The sequence below is a fragment of the Neofelis nebulosa genome, chromosome 4, assembly GCF_028018385.1.
Source record: "Neofelis nebulosa isolate mNeoNeb1 chromosome 4, mNeoNeb1.pri, whole genome shotgun sequence".
NCBI classification, from domain to species: Eukaryota; Metazoa; Chordata; class Mammalia; order Carnivora; family Felidae; genus Neofelis; species Neofelis nebulosa.
The window spans coordinates 94,851,797-94,876,819 of NC_080785.1; the positions used below are offsets into that span (position 1 = coordinate 94,851,797).

The following is a 25,023-nucleotide window of genomic DNA, read 5'->3' on the forward strand; positions in this document are numbered from 1 at the left end:
TTAATTCCTCTTGCCATGTAACATATTCACAGATTCCAGCAATCAGGACATAGGCATCTCTGGGGGACCATTATTCTGCCTACCATTATTCTGTCTATTACTGAGAGGATAAAAATGATAGTGGGCCCTGGAGCTGGATGCCCCAAGCCAAACCAGAAGCTAAAAGTTCTCACTTGCTTATCCCTAAATTAAATCATGATCCTTCTGAGGACACAGCATGGGCTAAAACCATTCTCAGCCTGAGTCAGGAGGTCCTCGGTATATCTGTTTTTGACAAAGGATCTCTCAAAGCTCTGGTTTCACGATCTCCGAAAAAAGAACATAATGCCAGTTTCCTATAATTGTTGGAGTCATGTAATCAATTCATCTATTCATTCGCAAGCAGCTCTGCTAATGAGACCCTAGTGGCAGGGGCCCTGCCCTCATGACAGTACCGGGCCCAGAGGTGGATGAAAGTAACAAAGCAGCAGCAGCAGCATGCTTAATGCACACCTTCCCATGACAGGCGAAGCACGAAATACATATCAGCTCCATTAACAGTCACACAACAAACACGTCCCTTATGAGCATTCTACATGTCACCATTTTGTGACACACAGTACAAGAACTTAGAAGAGCATCAAAGACATTGCCCAAGCCAATCTATCTTGAGCCCATTCCACTGCCATGAGTCACCATGACTGCTTCTATACGGATGGCCAATGGCCTCACCTTGGCAGATTCAAGGGTGAATCCCTAGAGCCCCTCTTACTAATCTTCTCCATGGCCACTTGGCACAGTTGGCCATGCTTTTTCCCGCAATGCGTTCCTCCCTCAACTCCTCGAACACCACTCTCATTTGGCTTTCTTCCTACCTCACTGGCTACTCCTTCTCAGTGTCCTTTGCGGACTTCTCTTCACCTAGCAGATCTCAAAAATGTGGTAGTACCCCTCAGGTCCAAGCATCAGGCTTCTCATTCACCCAACCTCAGGCCCTAAATGATCTCATCCAGTTTCATGGCATTAAACACCACCTAAATGCTGACTCAGAACTTCTCATCTCCAGCCCAGACCTGCACTAGTCTTCTTTATCTCACTACGTACTTGACATTTCCACTTGGAAATGACGTCTCCAGCTTAAAACAACTAAAATGGAACTTCTGATCTTCCCCACCACCAACACCTGACCCTATCTCAGTTGACAGCTCCACCTTTCTGGTTGTTCACCCTTGATTCCACTCTTTCACTTACACCCCCATGTCCAAGTCAAGAAATCTATTGGCTCTACTTCAAAAAAGACCCCAAGTCCTTCACCACCTCTAGCTAGAGCTCGGCCAAAGCCTCCTATGTGGTCTTGTAGCAAGCCACCTACTTGTTGTCCCAAGACTTTTTTCAAACAGCATCCAGGGTGCTCTTGTGAAAACAATACCCTCCGATGGCTTCCCATCTTACAGTAAAAACCAAAGTCCATCAGTTGGTTTATAGCCTCTCTGTTCTGGCCACTCACTCCTTCACTTCCTAACACTCAGTTCCAGCCCCAATAGCAACCTCAAAGACGTCTAGTGCAACCCTGCTTGAAAGTACTGTCTGCTCTTCCTTTTCCCTACAACAACTTTCTCCCATATATTTACTCAAATGTCATCTTATTAGAGAGGCCCTCCCTGACCACCCAGGGCAAAACAGCACCACAGTCCCTTAATTCAATGTTATTTTCATCCACAACTTTTGCTACCACCTAATATGTAAGTTTTGGTTTACTGTCCGCCTCCTTCATCAAATACTGGGATATCCTAGAACCCAGAAAACAAAAGTACTCCATAAATATCTGCCAAATACATAAAATGATAAATCAGTCCATCTTGGACTGACTAATTTTTCTCCTGTTCAAGGATATATCATACCAGAGTCGTGTTCATCTTTTAATCCCTAACAAATGGTAGAAATACAGGTTCACAAATCTGTATTTGCATCCAGAAAGTTTCTACTAAGTTTCCAAAAATATAATTTTTATAATATATGCTTCAAAGGGAATGTTTATCCATGCCTGAGTGATGCAATAATCAGTAGAACCTGTTAATATTAATAGCTCATTAAATGAAAGAGCAAATTTTTGATCCAAAGGCTATTTGGAAGGATATATTATAACCCCATGCTCCATTTTTCTCAGCAATCAATCTCATAACAAGGTACATTACCATTTTAGTTACTAGTTGCTCTAAATTTGTTTATTAAAATTAATACATGTAAAGAATCAATTTGAGTTTCAATAAATGATTCACCATGTTCTACCCACCAGGTAAGATAAATAAATTATTTTTGTGTGATGCATTTTCTGATTAAAAAAAAGCTATCTCCTGATTTCTCACAATGACTGGTTTTCATTTTAACAAAATGAAAAGAACAATCCTTGTCGCGGATGCATCTGGAAGTTGCCTTTTATTTTAATATTAATTTCTCATTCAACATAGATTGCATTCTAGGTTTATTTTAAATAGGTTCGGTTATTTGTCAGTCCACCTGGTTTATTAAAATTAATATATCTAACATATTCAAAGCAATCTGATTGGGACATTTGCGAGGAACTAAGCCAGATGTGAATGGGTCTCTATTCAGGAGGCATGTTTATTAATAATGGTAGCAAAAATCAAGACAGCGGTGACACTAATTAGCTCTCTGTTATTACAAGCCGGGCCTAGGCCAGGGGTAATGTAATTTACATGCAATCTTCACTTCAAAGGAACTTACTACAGGCACTGAGTCGTGTTCCCAAATAACAAAAGGTCACCAGAACCCTCACCTGGTACAAAGCAGACTGACTACTGCTCCCACAGGTGTTCTCTTCCCTTGCCACTCCTCTTTAGCCTGATGCTGTTTCCCTTGTTATTCCTCTCTTCGCTGTGCAAGTTTCATCTTGAAATGTTAGGCTAACAGTTTGATGCTCTTGCTGCGAAGTCCTTTGTATGGCACACTAAACTCTTTGCAGATAAGGTGGAATACACTTCTAATTAAACGATACCCTAGGAACCTATACTCAGAGGAAGCCAGGTCTAAGAAAATACATCTCTGCCCAGAGCAGAGCTGCCTCAGGTTTCAGCTCTGTGACCAAAGTACTCCATGGCACATCATTTCTGGTCCATTAACAGGCAAGACCCTACGGAAGATGAGGACATTTCTGAGTTGTTGATGCCACAACTTCCTCTCCCTGCACCACTGGTTCTACTCAGAAGCAAATCCATGTTGTGTTAAGCTGTTAAAATTTTGGAACTGATTGTTACTGTAGCATAGCCAACCTCTCCTGCCTACTATAGTACCTGATAGAATTATGGATCATATTGGAGGGAATACTCCATGCAGAGCTTTCAGCACGATACACGGTACATAAGGAAAGGGACTTGAAGAAGTCCCTTTGAAATAATTGATGATTCTTCAGGATTTACAGAGTTTGATTAAAATGCATATTGTAAGAATGAAATGAATCAGATGTTAGAATTCTCTGGCAAGGATTTAAAATTTTTTTTTAATGTTTGTTTATTTTTGAGAGAGGGAGAGAAGAGAGAGAAAGTGCAACCAAGGGAGGGGCAGACAAAGGGAGACACAGAATCCAAAGCAGGCTCCAGGCTCTGAGCTGTTAGCCTGGAGCCTGACACAGGGCTTGAACCCACGAAGTGAGAGATCATGACCTGAGCCGAAGTTGGAGGCTCAACCGACTGTGCTACCCATGTGCCCCTCTGGCAAGGATTTCAAAGCAACCATCATCATCACTTCTCAGCCTTTTGGCTAAGATCAAGTGTAAAGCATCCATCACTGGGGCACCTGGGTAGCTCAGTCGGTTACACATCCAACTCTTGATTTCAGCTCAGGTCATGATCTTGTGGTTTATGGGATCAAACTCGGCATCAGGCTCCATACTGATAGAACAGAGCCTGCTTGGGATTCTCTCTCTCCCTATCTCTCTGCCTCTCCCCTGCTCATGCTCTCTCTCTCTCTTAAAAATAAACATTAAAAAAAAGATATTTAGAGCAACCATCGTAAAAGTGCTTCAATAAGCAAGCAATTATAAATTCTCTTGAAACCAATGAAGTAGTATTTCAGCAAAGAAATGGAAGTTAAAAAAAAAAAGACATGGAAACTTTAGGACTAAAAAATAAAATAACCAAAGGAAACAACTCAGTGGATGGGCTCAACAGGAGAGTGGAGACGACAGAGAACATAACCAATGAACCTGAGAACAGATCAACAGCATTTACCAATCTGAACAAGAGAAAGAAAACTGAGTGAAAAAACATGACCAGAGTCTCAGGGACCTGTGGGACAATAACAAAAGAGCTAACATTCAAATTACTCAAGTCCCAGAAGAAGAGAGAGTGAATTTGAAAAAGTAGTCAAAGAAATAATGGCTGAAGACTTTCCAAATTTGGTCTAAGACATAACCTTACAGATTCAAGAAGCTGAGCAAACTCCAGTTAAGACAAATCAAAGAAAGCCACACCAAGAGACATCATAATTAAGCTTCTGGAAACTAAGGCCAAAAAAAAAAAAAAAAAAAAAAAAAAAAAAATCTTGAAGGCAGCCTGGGAAACAGGACACATTACTTACAGAGAAGCATCAATGACAGCACAACTGTCATTTGAAATGACAGAGGCCAGAAGGGACTGCAGAGCAGTTTTCAAGAAAAGAATTGTCGACCACAAATGTTTTGGTGAATATCTGGTGATACTTGGTGAAAATATCCCTCAAAAATGAAAGCCTAAAGAATGGCTAAAGAAGTTTTCTAAATAGGAAGAAACAGAAGATAGAAGATAACACAAAGCTTAGGACTTTCTTTTTTTAATGTTTATTTATTTTTGAGGGAGTGAGCACAACCGGGGCTGGGGCAGAGAGAGGGAGACACAGATTCCAAAGCTCTGAGTTGTCAGCACTGAGCCTGACACGGGGCTCAAACCCACAAACCGTGAGAGCATTCCCTGAACTGAAGTCCGACACTTAAGTCACTGAGCGACTCGGCGCCCTGGAGGCTTAGAACTTTAAAATGAACACAGGAATGGGTAAAAATTGGGGTAAATTATCCTTCTTGTTATGAGTTTTTCAGATATAGTTGAAGAAAAAGTTTAATAACAACTCTCTGACATGGGTGCTCAATGAATGTAAATATTTAAGACAACTGTGTTTAAAAAGTGGGAACAGGAGACAGACGTAAATGGAAGTAAGGTTTTCATACTTGACCAGTAGTGGTAAAATATCAAGGACACCAGTAGACGGATACGTTATATATGCATATTTTAATACCTAGAGCAACATTAAGAAAACCATACAAAGTAATACACTCAAAAAAAAAGAACTATGGATACGTTTTAAGAATATTTAAAAAAGAGTTTCAATTAACTCACAGGGAAGAAACGAGAAACAAGAGAAATGAAAAGCAGAGGAACCAGAAAGTAAAAGATGGCAGACATAAGCCCCAAAATACCAATAATTACCTTAAATGTGAATGATCAAACCATGCCAATTCAAAGACAAATTGGCAGAGTGGAAAAAAGTCAATCTGGAAACACTACACACTGTGTGGTTCAATTCATCTAATGTGCTTGAAATGACAAAACTACGGAGAGAGAGAAGGGCTGGCGCTGGGGAGGGAGCGGGCGTGATTATATGAGCGAACCTGTGGTGAACTGCTCTTGCATCTTCACTGCAGAGGTGATCGCCTGACTTTTCACAAATGACAGAAGTGCACACAAGTGGGCCCCGGGGTGGCTCAGTCGGTTAAGCATGCGACTCTTGATTTCAGCTCAGGTCATGATCTCCCGGTTCGTGGGATCGAGCCCTGTGTCAGGCTCTGCATAGACAGCATGGAGCCTGCTTGGGATTCTCTCTCCCTCTCCCTCTCTCTGCCCCACCCCTGCTTGCACTCCCTCTCAAATATGTAAAAAAATATCAAAAAAAAGAAGTGCATAGAACTAACACATGTACGCACACATGCACAAACAATCGCATGTAAAACTCATGAAATCGGAATCAAGTCCCTGTATTGTTATCAATATTGATTTCCTGCTTGTGATGTTGCACCAAAGTTATGCGAGATGTTATGCTTTGGGAACTGGGTGAAGGGTATACAGAATCTCTCTATTATTTCTTCTAATTGCATGTGACTCCACATTTATCTCAAAATTAAAACTTAAAAAAAATCTTCAGATATGAGTGAAAACATAGGATATGTGTCTTCCTCTGACTTATTTCACTTAGCATAATACACTCCACTTCCATCCACGTTTTGCAAATAGCAAGGTTTCATTCTTTTTCATTGTCAAGTAGTATTCCGTTGTATATATACAACCACATCTTCTTTGTCCGTTCTTCACTTGATGGACAAGAGCCCACTATATACACTGTTACGTTAGCTAACTTGACAATAAATTACATTTAAAAAATCTTCAGGAAAAAATGTACACTAGAGTTAAGAACAATTTTTGCCTTACGTAATCTTGGATGAAATAAAGACAGCAAGAAACAAACCAAACCTTTTCTCCTAACTCCCTAGTTTGAGTCTGAGGTAAGAAAGGGAGGACAATGCAGTTTCATTTTGAGTCCCATTGCTATGCAACCCAAAAGTTCTGTAACATCGACACATAACACAGTAAGATTATGTGCAGAGATTAATATGTTTTGTTAAAAAAAAAATAATTATACTGTTTTGCTAAGTATGTAAGTAATGCCTATTTGCAAAACTTTAGAAAATTAAGGCAAATAGTGATAGTAAATAAAAGAAGAATCAGTAAAAGAAAAATAGTAAAATAAGATCCAATGACAACATGGTCTTGTGATCTTTTTTTCTATGCTCACATGTGGATTTTGGAGGGTGGAGAAAAACTGGATTATACTCTAAATCAGGAATCAGTAAACTACAACCAGCCCATCTAGCCAGATGCCTGTTTTGGTACAGATTTCGAGCAAGTTTTTACATATTTATATGGTTACATACCTACATAATATCCTCAGTACTGCCTCTTTGTCTGCAAAGCTTTAAGTATTTACTATCTAGACCTTTACAGAAAAAGCTTGCCAGCCTCTGCTCTAAATGACATTTTTGTAAAAAGCTCTTACCAATTATAAAGATAATACTATTCCTTTCTGGATATTTAGCCTGTTTCTAAATTTTTATATTATAAACAAAGTTGCAATGAACACTCTTGTAGCTAAATGTCTGCACACAAAGATGGATGTACTTTTCAAAGGAGACAAACTTATACCTAACATTTACTTTATAAATATTTTATAAATGTTTATGTTATTATTTTCTGAATAGGTAACATTATTTATTTTGGTAACATTATTTATTTTATGGCAAAACAGGAATTTATTATAATTATTAACGTTATATATAAATTAACAAGACAATTCTCTATTCCCCAGAAAAGAAGCAAAGTTCCAAGATTCTGAAACTGGTATTTTTTCCTACTAGGTGAACAAGCCAAAATCTGTAACATCACCCAAAATATCATTTTATACACAGGCAGGAGTTCCAAGGGAGTTTTTTCTTAATCTTGCCCAATTCTACAAAGGCACACAGAGAAGAGTATGGAATAAAATTAGAGAGGTCACAGTGAAGTTGGAGGCACTGTAACTACACAGTAGAAGACCAGGCTTTGGAGTCAGACTGCAGGATTCAAATCCATTTACCAGCAGGTGAGCCTGGCCAGTTACCTAAACACTGTAAGTGTGTTTCTTCATCTGTAAAATAGAAGCAATAATCAGGGCCAAATCTTGGACTTGTTACTGTACCTAAAGAGCTCACCAAAGTGCCAAGAGCTGTTTCCTACACTAAATGAGTCTGGTTTTGTAATAATCTTCATTATCAAAGTAGAGCGTGAACACTGCTCATTCCAATACACCATCTCTGCTCCAAGGAGAGCTCAGAACTTTCTTCTATAAGCAGTAACTTGTGAGATTTTAAGAACAAAATCCCAGATACTAGTTTGCTCATTTATTTTTCTTTAAAAGCATATTTAATATGAAAGCATATTATTTGTTTCAGCTCGAACAAAACCATTATAAGAAGAATCAAGAATGGATTAGAAGGTACCACGTTAGAAGAAAAAAACCTGAATATAGAGATATCAATTTCAGGGGTTTTTTGTTGTTGTTTTGTTTTTTGTTTGTTTTTTAGAGAGAGAGAGAGAGTATGAGAGAGAGTGTATGTAGGGGAGAGGGGCAGAGGGAGGGGGAGAGAATCTTAAGCAGGATCCATGCTCAACACAGAGCTCAACATGGGGCTTGATCCCACGATCCAGGGATCATGACCTGAGCCAAATCAAGAGTCGAAGGCTTAACTGACCGAGCCACCCAGGCGCCCAAACTCCAGGTTTAAAATGTCTTTTTCAAAACTTTAACTACTAGTGGAGTTTATGCAGTTTCCTACAACACAGCTGAACTGGATGCTTTGGAATCTTCTTGACTCTCCACCCAGCCCGTCGGCCACATACTATCCCACACTTCCCTTTGAGTGAACTGGAGAAACATTTCCTCTTTGTCTTCTGCTACTGCCCAGCTCAGATCGCTACACCCCTACTTCTCTCTTTTGGGGCCTGCACTAGAACTTCTGATCATGGGTCGCTCCTTCCAGTTTATCTATCACCGGCCCCTATCTCCACCCTTAACAATCAAGGCTTTAGCTGGCTCCCCAGTGTCCACAGGATCAAGTCCAAACTGTCTGGTCTGACATGTTAGTAGCTTCACAACCTCACCCTAGTTTCCTCATCCAGCCTCATTTCCCCAACTTCCTCCAAATTCTAGCCACAGGGAGTGCCTCACGGTTGGCTGAACACACATGCACTTTCATGACTCGGTTTCTTCCTGAAGATTTGCCCAGCCTTTCTGCCTAGATTCATCTTCCATATTTAATTCTTGGAGACCCCAAATGAAGCCGTTCCCGACCAATCATCCACTCCTCTGTGCTCCCGTAGCACTCTGCCACAACCTATGCCACAGCAATCATCCCTAAGTACTCACAAGATCTTGGAGCTTCAAAATGGGAATGAAATTCTTTTGAACACAGACTTCTTTGTTATGTTTTTCAAGAGTAAAGCACCATTTAAGAAATAGTCTGGCTTATGATATGAAGGTGGGATAAACAGCAGACTATATATTAGAAACAAAAAATACTACACATGAGGACCACTTCGGTTATCCCACAAAATTTGCCACAAGTCATTTAGTATTAAGATGAATGCAAGACCCTTAACTGTGTTACCTATTAAGTAACATACTAGGGGCGCCTGGGTGGCTCAGTCAGCTAAGCATCTGACTCTTGATTTCAGCTCAGGTCATAATCCCAGGGTCATGGGATTGAATCCCGGGTCTGACAGTGCAGACCCTGCTTGGGATTCTCTCTCTCCCTCTTTCTGCCCCTCCCCCTGCTCACATACTTTCTCTCTCAAAATAAATAAACAAACATTAAAAAAATAACATACTCCCTTGGTTGAAATATGGTTTTGAATTTCTACTTTAACTGCAAAGTACAACTTAAAATTCTTAAAAGTTTTATATGGTGACATATACACCTCTGTCAATTATATTAATTATACTACACCCAGCAATTTCATTGTATGTGGTTGCAGGTTCCAAGAACAATTAAAAAAGCACAGATCGTTTTGGGTTGTTTGGTTTGTTGTTGTTGTTTTAGAGAGAAAGAGAGCACGAGCGATCAGGGGAGAGGGGCAGAGGGAGAGACAGAGAATCTCAAGTGGGCTCCACACTGCAGGACATGGGGCTCGATCTCACAATCCTGCGATCATGACTTAAGCTGAAATCAAGAGTTGGCCGCTCAACCGACTGAGCCACTCAGGTGCCCCAACAGAGAGTGTTGAGCAGTTCGTTTTCCTTTTTTGAACGCACAAAATGAGAATTTGGAAGAAAACATAAGGGAAAAGCTTTGTAACACCAGATTTGTCGATGATGTCTCGGATACGACACCAAAAGGCAGGGAAAAAAGCAAAAATAGATAAAGGGGACTACATCAAAATTTTAGAACTTCTATGCATCAAACAACATGCTCCATGGCGAAAAGGCAACCCATGGAAAGGGAGAAATTATTTAAATATTGTAAATTGTATAACTGAATAGGGATATGTATATATATAGATAAATATATACTTTATACATTACATTATGTATATTCTTTATATAGATACAGTTAAATCACAACTCTACAGATCTATAGCTGTACGTCAATCCATCTACCCATATATCCTACTCACAGGTTGTTGACTTATAGATAAAGACAACAGGTTTATCTATCTATCTCCAATAAGGATCTATCCATATCTATCTCTATCTGACAAGGATTAACATCCAGCATATATAAAGAACTCCTCAACAACAAAAACCCAAGGAACTTGATTAAGAAATGGGGAAAGGACTGGAATAGACATTTCTTCAAAGAAAATATACAAATGGCCAACAAGCTTGTAAAGAGGTGCTCAGCACCACTGAATCATCAAGGAAATGCAAATGAAAACCACAATATCACTTCACACCTGTCAGGATGGCTGCTATAAAAACAAACAAACAGAAAAACAGAAAAAACAAGGGTTGGCAGGGATGTGAAGAAACCAGAACCCTTGTGCCCTACCGCTGGAAACATTAAATGGTGCAGCCTCTATGGAAAATAGTAGAGTGGTTCCTCAAAAAAAATTAAAAATAGAATTACCACATGATCCAGCAATTCCACTTTTGGGTACATACCCCAAAGAACTAAAAGCAGTTGTCTCAAAGAGATAGTTTTACACTCATGTTCACTGCCACACTGTTCACAAAAACAAAAGGGTAAAAGCAACCCAAGTGCCCATCAGAGATGACTAGGTAAAATGTGGTTTGTATATGCCATGGAATATTATTCAGCCTTAAAAAAGAAGGAGGGGCGCAATCCGTTAAGCGTCTGACTTCAGCTCAGGTCATGACCTCGCTGTTCATGGGTTGGAGCCCTGCAACAGCCTCTGTGATGACACAGAGCCTGGAACGTGCTTTGGATTCTGTCTCCCTCTCTCTCTGTCCCTCCCCTGCTCGCACTTTGTCTCTCTCAAAAATAAATAAAAATTAAGAGAAAAAAAAAAGGGGGAATTGACACAGGTAACACAACAGATGCACCTTCAGGACGTGATGCTAAATGAAATAAGCCAGTCACAAAAAGACAAATACTTGTACGGCATGAGTCCACTTACACGAAGCACCTAGAGTGGTCAGACTCCTAAACACACAAAGTAGAGTGGTGGCTGCCAGGGGCTGCAGGGTGGAAGAACGGGGAGCTGTAATCCAAAGGGCACAGAATTTCAGTTGTGCAAGATGAACAGGTTCCAGAGGTAGGTTCGCTCAACAGCGTGACTGCACTAAACAATACTAAACTGTACGCTTAAAAACGGTTAAGACGGCAAATTCTACGTTATGTGTAGTTTACCACAATTAAAAATGTTTTAATTAAAAATAAATTTAAAAATGTTTTAAGTAACAACTTTAGAATAACCTAACACTAGGATCTTCCCAATATAAAAGCTGTCTATAAGAAATGCAGCATTTCATAAGGAAACAGATAAATTGTTACAATTCCATGGCTGAAAACGCTAAATACTGTTGCTTGCAGAAATGGAAAAATACTGGGGCGCCTGGGTGGCTCAGTCGGTTAAGTGTCCGTATTCGGACATGTCATATTCAGGTCATGATCTCATGGTTCGTGCGTTCGAGTCCCACGTCGGGCTCTGTACTGACAGCTCGGAGCCTGGAGCCTGCTTCGGATGCTGTGTCTCCCTCCCCCCTCCCTCTCCCCTCCCCTGCTCACACTCTGTCTCTGTCTCTCTCTCTCTGTCTCTCTCTCTCCAAAATAAAAAAACATTAAAAATTAAAAAAAAAAGAAAAGAAAAGAAATGGAAAAACACCTGAGCACTTGAATAAAGAAAAGGCAGAAGTATAAGGAGGAAAGGCCTGCCCTGTGCAAGTTGAATTAACCGTTATAAAACCTAGTGGGAAGAAGAGAAAAGGAAAAATAAAGATTCTTTGGCAACTGAGCAGTGTCTCACAATCTCAATCCTGTAACCGGAAAGTGATTCAAATGGACAAACCCAAGACAAAATGTTCCAAAGGCTGGATTATAAACCAACTCGCTGCACCGAAAAGCCCAGACTTGTCCACCACCAGCCTGACTACCTTGCTGGCCCATGGACCCATTAGAAGCCACAGTATCGGGGAGAACACCTGCTTTCCCAGGGTCTCGGGGAGCCTCTCCAAGCCCTCAAGTGGAAGCCCCAGGCTGTAGAATGGGCACCAGCACTACCTTTAAAACACAAGCTGAGAATCACTAGCCTACGTGGACTGCTTGCTTCCCAGGTGCTAGCACCATACAAGATGCTGTGCAAAGAGCAATCTTACCTAATCGTCACGGCAGTCACACAGTCAGCAACGACCCCATTTTCCGTAAGAGGAAACTGAGGAACAGAGGAGCTGGGTGCTACCTCCAAGGCCACACAGCAGGTACAAAGTACAGCTGAGATAGGAACCTGAGGCCGGACTCCAGTTTCCTCAGTCCCCACCTATCAGACCTAGACAGCAAAATGCTGGGGGCTGGAGTTTGAATCCACTTCTCCCGTGAACCTGCTATACGACATTACGACAGGTTACCTGCAGGGTCTTGGTTTGTTCAACTTTAAAAGAACAACCTTGGGGCGCCTGGGTGGTTCAGTTGGTTAAGCGGCCGACTTCGGCTCCGGTTATGATCTCAGTGTCCGTGAGTTCGAGCCCCATGTCGGGCTCTGTGCTGACAGCTCAGAGCCTGGAGCCTGCTTCAGATTCTGTGTGTCTCTCTCTCTCTCTCTCTCTCTCTCTCTCTCTCTCTGCCCCTCCCAGACTCACAATCTTGTCTCTGTCTGTCTCTCAAAAACAAATGAACACACAAAAAAAATTAACAAATGTTATGCCATATCTATAAGCAAACTCTGCAGTGCCTTATCAGGAGCCCCAAAGAGATTATCACAGGTCCTTAGTAGTAAAGGTATTAGGAACCATGCCTGCAGCACCTACAAACTACAAACACATAATAGCATAACATATAAGATGTTCTCCAGATGAATATGTTTAAGCCCACCTTTTCCTTGAAAAAGGAAACAAATTCCATATAATAACTATATGCAGTATCAACCTGAATTTATACATTATACTGGCTATAGTCACATTGGTGTGAATTTCCAGCAGGTTATCACACATATTTTTTTCAATCCTCTGAGCTAAATGAAATAGTATAAAGAAACAATATAAGTATTATTATCAATAAGTCCATCCATAAAATTGGTAGGTTCATTAGTTTCTGTTATGCTTAAACCTATTTCCTATGCATAGTCTTGAAAAGAAATTTGTTTTAAAAAGCCCACCCTATATATTACTTTATTCTCCTTAAAATACAAACTTTAACAAAACTTAGCTTCTTAACAGTTTTTAAGGAAGTGACTTTCCTCCTTTTTATTTTATGAACTAAACTCTAATTTTGGTGATTGATAAATTACACCAGTGAGCATGCCATACTCGTTAAAAGAATGAAGAAAAAAATAAGTATGGTAGAACCTACAGCGGTTGTTTTAAATTCAGATTTTTAAAGAGGCCAAGATTAGTTTGTAAAACTTTGTATCAAATTTCCCACTGCCAAGGCACTTTGGGTTAAAGTACTATTCAAGATCAGGAGAAAGTGTTTTGTTCCTTCTCCTGCTTATTTAAGCCAATCCATTTAATATTTCTGAAGACTGGGGGGTGCCTGGGTGGCTCAGTCAGTTAAGCGTCTGACTTCGGCTCAGGTCATAATCTCACAGTCCGTGAGTTCGAGCCCCGCGTCGGGCTCTGTGCTGACAGCTCAGAGCCAGGAGCCTGCTTGGGATTCTGTGTCTCCCTCTCTCTCTGCCCCTCCCCAGTCACGCTGTCTCTCTCTCTCAAAAATCAATAAGCCTTGAAAAAAAATTTTAATATATTTCTGAAGACAACTGGCATGTTGTTCCCCAAGATTCAATCACGTACTGCCCTTCACACCCCGGTCCCCACGAGGCAAAACAAGCACGGGATCATGTGGCGACAAGAAATCCTCAGGCTCCTGAACCACCCACCTTACCTCAGACTCATCTGTAGATTCTTCGAGAGACTCAGTTTCCTGCAAAGCACAGAGGGGGAGAACGGTCAGAAGAGGTGACAAAGGAATAAAATATAACATATTTTTGAGGGAAAACGGTCACCACTTCCCCGCCACCAACACCCACCTGCCCTGCTGGGAGGTAATTTGCAACCACAGTTGAAAGGACTCCACATGGTGTGACCCTCCTAGGCCTCCCTCCACTTCCCGTGCGTGGCAGGACTGAGACGGTCACTCTGGGGCCACTCAGACCCACTGCTCCTGCTGACCTCCCTTGGGTGGTCAGCAGGCTGACGAATGACCGCGGGAACTGTCATGGGAAGACACAGAAGGCTCTTTCCTTCGCTAAAAATGGAAACGGGTCCAGCAAAGCAGCCTTACTGATCACGGAAGGGAAGAGGAAGCTGCCGTCTCAAATTATCCGTGAGCCAATTTTTATACTGAAAAGCCCTTGTGCTATTAATTACTATGCTATTTCTGGTTGAGTCAAAATGATGGTCTTGCTTAAACAGCTTTTTACAAAAGAATTCCCCTAGAGTGGTACCTATCAGCCGTTGTGCAAACAAGCTGTATAATTTACATCCACTCTTTAAACCATTAGCCAGAAGACGAATTCTGCCATTTAACACAGTTTCCCTCTTGCTAGAGCATGAATCTTGCTGTTCTGGAGAAAACAAAGCAAAAAGGGAAAAATTGACTCGATCCTGCTAATCTCTCACCTGTCCACTGAAAGAGAGAATCTGCTGATGCCACGCATCCTCAAAGAGGTCAGCAAAATGAAGATTTACTTAACGTACTTATAGATATCAATAGCAATAAAAGGTTACAACTAATATGCTGACACTGAATGTAAGCATTTTCCAACAATCCATGAGCTATACAAGAATGAAAAAAATGGGGCAAGGACATCTTGGAAAGTACTAATATTTTTCAAGGAAAAAAATTAACATTTTAACAAAAGTTAGATGCTTCTATTACTCAGTTCTGGTTGCGAAGCAGGCTAAACACAAATCTGGTGTTTGCACACATTTTAATTTCATTCATAGGAAATTCCTAAGAACCTTGCAGGTGACAGGCTGCCTCTGCAACAGCCTTGTGGACGATACGGTACTTGCTCTGAGAGGCCATCTGTGAAACGGGGACGAATGTGACTTGTGATTAAGAATTTTATTGTACTTGTGCCATTAACCACGGTGAACATGAGAATCTCCTCCACACCCCGACGCGGTAAGGTTCTTCTAAGTACTAGAAAATGCTTATTAATTTGGAGCTACGATCTCGCCATAGGAACTTTTTGTTCTTGGCACCAAAAAGACACATAAAAAAATCCAATTCTTCTACTACTTGACAGTTCTCCAGAGAGTTAATGACACGTATCATGCCTGCCCTTCTAAATTGTTTTTCCTCTGTGCTAACCATCCCCAGATCCTGGTTCTCATCCACTTACCACCGTGATCCTTCTCTTCTGGACACACTCCATTTATTATTAACAGTCACTATTCTGACATCTTTACTGAACATCTATTATATATATCCCACAATGCTAAATGCTTTGTACCCAGCATCTTAGAATTTCCTAATGACCCCTGAGGTAAGAACACTGAGGCTTAGAGGCTGAACTTAACGACTTCTGACACCCTTTCCGGCCCTGACTGTCCCTGAATAGTAAGTTACTAACATTCGAGAAACAAGGCTTTGAAGACCATGCCAATGACCTGCCCCTAGATTTCTATCCCCAGCTCAAGAACTTTAAAGGAACACTGGATTACTCTTTTCAGAAAAGTGCCATTAAACCTAAGGAAGGTTTTTTGGGTTCTTTTTTTTTTTTGAGATACATTCATATAGACACATAGGGTAAAAGGACAAATGTTCCATTTACGTTCTTCGTTAAAACCAAAGCGTTAAGTCTCCACACACCAATTTCAACCAAAAGCTCAACATCAAATTATATTCTTTTTAAGTCTCCACCCACCGACTTCAACCAAAAACTCAAAATCAAATTATATTCTTTTCTTTTAAATTTTTTTTAACCTTTATTTATTTTTGAGAGACAGAGTGTGAGCAGGGGAGGGGCAGAGAGGGAGAGAGAGAGAGAAAGAAAGACAGAATCTGAAGCAGGCTCCAGGCTCAGAGCTGTCAACACAGAGCCCGATGTGGGGCTCAAACCCACGATGAGATCATGACCTGAGCCGAAGTCGGAGGCGCAACCGAATGAGCCACCCAGGTGCCCCAAAATCAAATTATATGCTTGACTCTGCACCGAAAACCATGCGGTGGCAGGCTGTGATACCACGAGGCATGAGACTCTCAGAAACCCGAGCCTACAGAAGAAAACCGGTCTCTCACAGAAGCTTCCTGTGGCTGTTGGTACCAGTGAGAACATTTACTCCAGGACATTCTCAAACTTACCCCCGCTCCAGCATGAACCTCCCAAACTGAGCTGCGGCCTCAAGAAAAATTAACACTTTTGCCCGCAATCCTACCAAAGCCATGCAAGAGTGACTTCAGGAATGAGCCTGGTCTACTACCTCCTTGCTTCATCCACTCAAAAAGCCCCGCTGCTTAATGCCCTGGGGACTGAGGGGCAAATCGGAAGACATGAAGTGAAAAGTCCCAGAGAGGGCTCCAAAAGCCAGGCTGAAAGGTGGGAAAGGTTACGGTTTAGAAAGGGGCAGTGGTTTTCAACTGTTTTTAGCTTCATACTCTGTATCTTTCCAAGAACTTCAAACAAATCATGAAAATACAAGTTACAAAACTGTGCTGTTTTCTAAGTGAAATAAACCAGATACATACTGCAGGGTTCCAAGTACATGAGGCAGAAAGTAGAACAGAGCTTGGCAGGGGCTGGGGGGAGGATGGGGTGGGGGGCATAGCATAGGGTTTAACAGGTCCAGATGAGAAGTTCTGGAGATGGACGGTGGGGACAGCTGCACTGACAATGCCAATGCGCTTAAAAACGGTTAAAGTGGTGGGGCGCCTGGGTGGCTCAGTCGCTTGGGCGTCCAACTCTTGATTTCAGCTCAGGTCATGATCTCACGATTCGTGAGTTCAAGCCCCGCGTCGGGCTCCGGCTGGTGGTGCGGAGCCTGCTTGGGATTCTCTCTCTCCCTCTCTCTGCCCCTCCCTCTCTCACACAGTCTCTGTCTCTCTCAAAATAAATACAATAAAACTTAAAAAAAAAAAAATGGTTAAAGTGGTAAATACTACGCATATTTTACCACAATAATAAAACGGTGCTGTTCTGGTTGAAGCAAAAATGATGAGCTAGAAGGCACAGAGAGACAAGTATATAGCCAGATAAAATCTGGGCAACAGTGGAATGCTACCTTACCTTTCTGTTGCAAACCAATCCCCTAGACTCAAGCATATATCCAAACCTAATGATCTTGGTGCTTGACATGTGACCTCTTGAATCTATACACACTATTTGTTGGGGGAGGGTGCAGAATTTGGGGGAGAAATGGAGGCTGGAGCCTGAGGAAGGCCAGCTCCCTTGTCTGCAGGATGAAGAAACAGAGCAGAGACCAGTCTCTGGGCAATCAGCCTGGCCTGGGGATAGAGCTGAAACACTCAACGCTACACAGCCACCTTCTCTCCTTGCCAACAAACTGGGACACAGCTGAGCTTAATGGAAGACAGGGTGTGAGAGATCCCAACATGTGACACAGGCAGAGGCAAGAGGATATATTTTGTGTGATATGTACCTGCTATCCTGGTATCATCGAGCCCTCAATTTCTATGTAATTAATTTTTGTTTATTGTTATTTTTGAGGCAGAGACAGAGCATGAGTGGGGGAGGGGCAGAGAGGGAGACACAGAATCCGAAGCAGGCTCCAGACTCTGAGCTGTTGACACAGAGCCCGATGCAGGGCTCAAACCCATAAACTGTGAGATCATGACCTGAGCCGAAGTTGGACACTTAATGGACTGAGCCACCTAGGCGCCCTGAGGCCTCAATTTCTAAAAGCTCAAAGGAGTGCTCGCTTCGGCAGCACATATACTAAAAGCTCAAAGGAGCTGTGGCCAGTTCGGGGCACTCAGGCAGTAGGCTGCTTGAGTAGGAAAGATGAAAGAGTACATGGGGGGCTGACAAGAGTGGGCAGACTCAGGGTACCCCGCTTAACCCCCCACGGCTCAGCTCCAGCACTCATCATATTCTGCAAATGAAGGAAAATCTGGACATCTGCCCAGTGTGGAAAAAGGGACCAGCCAGGCCACCCAGTGACCCAGCCCCAAATCTGACTTCGCATCACAATCGCATAAGGTCAGTTTGGGGAATTGGGTAGGACCCACGCAAACATGCCATCTTCACAGATGTGGATTTGTTGAGTTGAAATAAGAGCCTAGAATCACAAGCATCTGGGAACAAGAACACCGAGGAGGACCAGGTCCCCGGCAGAAACAAAGGCAACTGTGACTGAACAGCTAAGAATGGGGAATGCATGAAACGCAGAGCCCCAGATTGGATGAGTGCTCCCTCCCAAGGTGGTAACGTGGGTACTGGGGCGACTGCTAGTAATCAGATAGTGATGCCGGACTCCAGCCAATCAGCCCAGACAAAGATGAGCAGAAAAACTTATAAGGCAATAACCACATCTAGCTAATTTGTGACTACACTTTAGTTACACAGTAAACAGTGGATCCTCTAAAAATTTCCCGGACTCTGTGCTTTTAGCAACTGCTTGTTTGGGGCTTTATTTTTCCTTTAGTTATCAGTCAAATTGCTTTCAAAAGATCTTTATCAAACTGTAAAAAAAGAGAATACAAAGTCCAAGTCTAGATAATAAACTCTAGTCCCACATATAAGGCACTTTGACCTGGCCACTTTAACATAATCTCATTTCAGACTCACAAGATTTCTAGAGTGTAAATGCCTCTGTCCACAGGCAAGTATTGGTTGATGTGATTTTTATTTTACACATGGGGCACACTCACATGGGTGTGTACGTGCTCATGAACTGTCATCTGATAATCAGTAAATGCTCTACAGTAAGGATAAAATTTCCCCAAATTCTGGGCTCCTGTGGCTCAGTTGGCTGAGCATCCAACTCTTGGTTTTGGCTCGGGTCATGGTCTCAAACCCCCCATTTGGGCCCTGCACTGAGCTTGGAGCTTACTGAAGGATTCTCTCTCTCTTCCTCTGACCCTCTCCTGCCCTCACACTGTCTCTTAAAAAAAAAAAAAAAAAATCCTCAATTCTAAAACGCACAGGGAAAATTCAAAAAAGAAACTCTCCTCTCCTGTCAAGGAATAGATGGTCAAATATTTTAATAGACCAGGTTCCCTGATGGTTGGTAGGAAAGATGAAAGGGTACCCGGGGAGCTGGCAGAGTAAGGAATTTAGGAAATGTCATCTACAATACATTTGAATGAATAACTCTTGAAAGTTTCAAGTGAAGCTAACATAACACAAATTCTACTGCATCTCACTTACAATTTGACATCTTCAATTTAGAAGGCCATTCATTCTCCTCCCGAATAAATTCATTTAAACATTTTACTAAGCACCTAGTACCTGTAAAGCACTAGCCCTGTGAGAGATGCACGCATGAGTGAGCTCTGTCCTCGTTCCTGAGGACTCAGCAGTCTGTAGTAGACATAAGACAAATATACAAACAACCAGACTCCAAGCAGAATGTTATTCATAAGAGAGGTCTCAACAAATACTGTTGGGCATCCATGATCATGAAGGTCAACTGTAAATCATTTTGGAACTAAGTAAAACTACTGGTTAGAAAATTCCCAGGCAGAATACAGGGTGTGAGTCCTTTCTCCAAACTATACACATGTGGTTATTTCTGTGAACTCCCTTTCCTGTACTCAGCATAAAGACCTCCCAGTGCCTTAAAAAAATGTTCAATCATGTCCAAAAAAGTGATTTCGTAGCTTGAGAGCCCATGAACGATTTTACATTATGTTAATTCAATACAGATCTTATTACTTTGGTTCTTTCTAAAATTAAAGGGTAAAAAAAAAAAAAAAAGCAATCATCAAAGAATACAAGGCTCAGAAAAGTTAAGAGGAGAGGGGCGCCTGGGTGGCTCGGTCAGTTGAGTGTCTGATTCTTGATTTCGGCACAGGTCACCACAATCATGAGATCGAGGCCTACACTGGGCTCTGTGCTGAGCATGGAACCTACTTGAGATTCTCTCTCTCTCTCTCTCTCTCTCTCTCTCTCTCTCTCTCTCTCTCTCCCTCTCTCTCTCTCTCCCCCCCCCCGACTCGTCCCCTGCTCACTCTTTTTCTAAAATTAGAAAATAATAAATAAAAATTAAAAACAAAGAAAAGTTAAGAGATTTATTTTTGGCTTGCTCATCATGGAGGCAGTCTGCATTTCCAGTGCATGATGCCAAGAAAAAAGCTTCCTCTGCCCTAACCTGTCATCACAGCTCATTTTAATACCCATCTCAGGTCTGAAAGTTTTTTAGGGGGAAAAATTAGGTCAAGACTTTCTAAGAGGTTTGGGGTGCTTAGGTGGCTCAGTCGGTTGAGCGACCGACTCTTGATCTCGTCTCAGGTCGTGATCTCACAGTTTGTGGGTTTGAGTCCCGCATCGGGCTCTGCCCTGACAGTGGGGAGCCTGCTTGGAGTTCTCTCTCTCTTTCTCTATGCCCCTACCCGACTCATGCTCTCTCTCTCTCTCTCTAAAAATAAATAATTTAAAAAAAAGATTTTCTAAAAGGTTCAAGGGGGCCGAACAGAACAATTAACAAATTTATTTAACTCCACTTTTATGCACTTTTAGCTTTCAAAACTCTGTAGACACAAGGCCAGATTTCAACAGCTCCCTACCGCACAAATCAACCAGGGTGAGAAAAATCTAACCATTTTTAATCTAAAAGAACTGATAACATAGGTACGATTATTTACCAGCTTTAAAAAAACAGAACGACAATTTGTGAATGTCTGCTTCTTTCTGCCATTGACAATGGACCACTGGTCTTTTTGAGAATGACCCTGTCGGGGAGATGAATGCCTGCTTTAACTATATTCAGGCTGTTGAAGTGTCAAAGGTGAAATTATGACTTGAAGGAAATTTATTAAGGTGATAAGGTTCATTCTACTTCATAAAGTAAAAAAAAAATTAGAATTAGGTTCTCAAGTATTTTTTAAGAGGTGGGGTGTTCTAGTGGGAAAAAAACATGAGCTCTGGAAAACACATTTCTATTTGGAAATAGAAGATTGGAAATTTATTACACACATTAGCCTGAGTAAATTACTTATGTTGTCTGAATTTCCAGTTGCGTATGTGTAAAATTCAATCATTTAACACATATTGTGGCACTACTCTAGGTGTCAGGCAAACAGCAGTGAACAAATTCTTTCCGTCATGAAGTTTATGTTCAAATGGGGAGAATATACAGAAATGAACACAGAAACACACAGGACAAATAAGTAGAAACTTTAAAACACACTATGTCAGATGGTAATGAGCACTAAGGAGAAAAATAATGCAAGGAAGAGGTCTCAAAGAACAATCAAAGGTCTCACTCAAAAAGATAACACGTGGACAAAGATGTGAAGGAACCCCGGAAGAAAGCCCTGGATATATGAGGTCAATAAAGGGTGTAGCATGAGCAAAGGCCCTGAGGTAGAAACGGGCCAGCCTGTTGAAGGAACAGTAAGAAAGCCAAGTATAGCTGATGCAGAGTGACAAAAGGGGAGAAGAGAAGAGTAGAAAATGAAGTCAGAGAAAAGGAATAAGGAACAATTGGGCAAGGTCCTGTAGGGCAACTAGGGTATTATAAAGGAGTCTGACTTTCCCTCAGAGTGTGATGGGAAGCCACTGGCAGGCCTGGAACATAGGAGGTGCTGGTCCTGACTTATATATCAGAACAAACATTCACCACACAGAATTACTTTGTGAGGACCAAATGTGATGTGAAGGCTTTACACTGAAAAGTACCATCAAAATTCAAAGCATACTTACTATATCACTAACTTTCTATGTGTGTTTTTATATCAGACAGCTTTGCCAAACTTCTGCACAAAACAGCAGTAAATACTGAGAGCAACTCTCTCCATCTCTACTACCCTGTATCTAAGGTCTTGGCTTTTGGTTTTACTTATTTTTGAGAGAGAAAGAGCGTATGCAGGGAAGAGGCAGAAAGAGAAGGGGACAGAGGATCCGAAGCGGGCTCTGCACTGACAGCAACAAGCCCAGTGTGGGGCTCGAACTCACAAACCGTGAGGTCATGACCTGATCTGAGTTCGGACACTCAACGGAACGAGCCACGCAGGCACCCCGTTTGGGTTTGAAATCAAACAACAAATAAGCTGTTATTTCCACCAGAAAGACCAACAGTGTGAAAACCAATCTCACCACTATCATCAAACCCAGCAATGACTCACGAAGCTGCATGTGCTTAACAAGCATTTTTCCTTTGAAGTGACTGAATCAAAAAAAGGAGGCTTCGGTGGCTGGTAGCAACACTCCTATTACCACAATGACCACCCAAACCAAATTTCTACTTTATTTCTTAATTACTGATGTATATCAAATGTACTTAGGGCAACTCTGCATTACATAAATGAAGTATGTTACAAGTGGTATTCTTAATACCACTGATAATAAATTATCAAGTAGCTAAACTTCTTTCATTATGGTACAGCTCATCATACACCACTTTTTAGAGACAATTATGGAAAATGATGGCCTTGTTAATTTGTAAGGAAAAACTGTGCCAACCTGAAATGACCCTGTAGATGGACAATTAGTTCTGGCCTTTGCCCTTTGCTGTCTTCTTGATAGTACTGTGTCATTTCAACTAAGCTTTGATTACCACTATCACGTGTATGAAAATAACTCTTTTGCCTTCACTATCTACTACTCTAAACTCCAACCCCACATAGCCATGTGTGGGCTGGCATTGCCATCTGATGTTCTGTCAGCAACAAAGAATCTCATGTAACTTTTACTGAGCCCTACTTTTACTAAGCACTTTAACTGGTGTGCTTATTCTACCCTCTAACTTATTTACTCTCCAAGAATGTTACTCTTATATCTCCATCTTATATTTAAAGTTAAGTAACTAGCCCAAAGTCACATATTAAGAAAGAGAACCAAAGGCGCCCGGGGGGGCTCAGTCGGTTGGGTGTCCGACTTTGGCTCAGGTCATGATCTCACGGTCTGTGGGTTCAAGCCCCACGACGGGCTCTGTGCTGAGAGTTCGGAGCCTGGAGCCTGCTTGGGATTCTGTGTCTCCCTTTCTCTCTGCCCTCCCCCGCTCGTGCTCTGTCTCTCTGTCTCTCTCTCTCAAAAAATAAAATAATTAAAAAAAAAAAAAAAAAGAAAGAAAAGAAAAAAGAGAACCAGCACTGGAGCCTAGGCATTTTTGCTCCAGGACAAATGCACTTAACCACTGCTGCACGTCACAGCTGACTTAGCTTTGCACCTAAAAACAATAGGTACGAAACAAAATTCATCATCTACTCTCTCCTGGCCCTCCTGCAAACCAACTCTCACTGTCTTCACTTCGACGCTTCCCAAGGGCAGTCAGTTCCTGGGACAACCAGGCTGCCTTCCAGCCAAAATTTCACTGAAGACAGGTCACAGGGGCAGCGACAAAGCAAGGCCGCCCCTCCAAAGCCGGGGGTGTGTCGGAGAGCTTTCCCCGGGTGCCCTCCAAGAGCAGCCATCCCACCCTCTCCTCTGCTCCCCGAAATGGCCTTTCGCCCCTCGCGCGTCCCGCGGTGGGCCTGCCTCGCCCTCTGGCAGCTCCGCACTTCCACACACTCGGCTCCGAGCCCGGATCACCTCACCTCGCCTCTCCCTCCCCGGCCTAACAGTTGCAGCATTTACCTGCCCCTCTGCTTCCGCCATGATGCAGCCGGAGAGTCACATGACAGACCCGGAAATGAGAGAAACCGAGACTCTGGAAACAGGGGTTGCTGGGAAATGTAGTTTTAGCAGCCTCTGAACCGGGGCGTCATTTGGTGCATCTCTGCTTCTGACTTTCCCAGCTCAATGGAGATGGCCTCTGGAGAATCTGAACAAAACCGTTGTTGATTTCATGATTTATTTTTTTGCTGTTCTTACTGGTTCCATGATTATGACATTATTTACTAATATTCGCTATGTATGAAGCCCTGGGGTTATAGTTTTGCAAACATTTTCTCATTTAATACCCCCAGCAATCCCTAGTGTTACCCCTATTTATAGAGGAGAACACCATGGCTCAGAGGTCACACACCTGTAAGAGGCAGAACTAGGATTAGAATGTGGCCATCTCTGGGGCACCTGGGTGCTTCAGTCGGTCAAGCATCAGACTTTGGATCAGGTCATGATCTCACAGTTCCTGAGTTCCAGCCCCACATAGGCTCTCTGCTGACAGCCTAGATCTGATCTGGAGCCTGCTTCTGATTATCTCTCGCTCTCTCTCTGCCCCTCCCCCACTCTTCTCTGTCTCTGTCTCTCTCTCTCTCTCTCAAAAAATGAATACAACATTTAAAAAGTTTTTTAAAAAATAGAATTTGGCCATGTTTAATGCCAAAGACTCTATGATTAGCAAATGCTTCCTAGTCTAAAAGGTGTCTTGTCCTTTTTAACAAATATATTCAATGAATATAAAGCATAAATCAGTCCTTGCAGTGGAGAACCAGGTAAGAACTTATATTTTAAAAATATTTGGCTTGCTTGTACTGCTTGCTGCTTTCATTTGACATCTTCTTTTGGGATCTGTACATTGAAATTTAAAACAAAAAAATCTCCATTGTTTAAATTAGTTGTTAAACTTTTATAAGATATGTTCTATAGTTAAATATTTAAGATAGAATATAAATTTATCCTTGGTAAAATCTGTAAAACCATTGTCTTTTGTCCATCCTTTAAAACGAATGATCCCCCCACCATGTTTCTGAACATTATAAAACTCTCCTTCCTAATCCTCAGGAAT

General features: G+C 41.9%; 1 protein-coding gene across 1 annotated transcript in view; it reads right to left on the reverse strand.

Moving 5' to 3' along the window:
- Nucleotides 1-23,990, reverse strand: part of VPS41 (VPS41 subunit of HOPS complex) — a 186,033-nt gene extending 162,043 nt beyond the window's left edge. The window contains exons 1-2 of the mRNA XM_058725448.1: nucleotides 23,931-23,990; nucleotides 14,111-14,149 (exon numbers count right to left, since the gene is read on the reverse strand). Coding sequence (XP_058581431.1) covers nucleotides 14,111-14,149; nucleotides 23,931-23,951 — 60 coding nt within the window. The 5' untranslated portion in view covers nucleotides 23,952-23,990. The remainder of the gene's footprint in view (nucleotides 1-14,110; nucleotides 14,150-23,930) is intronic.
- Nucleotides 23,991-25,023: the final 1,033 nt, after the last annotated feature.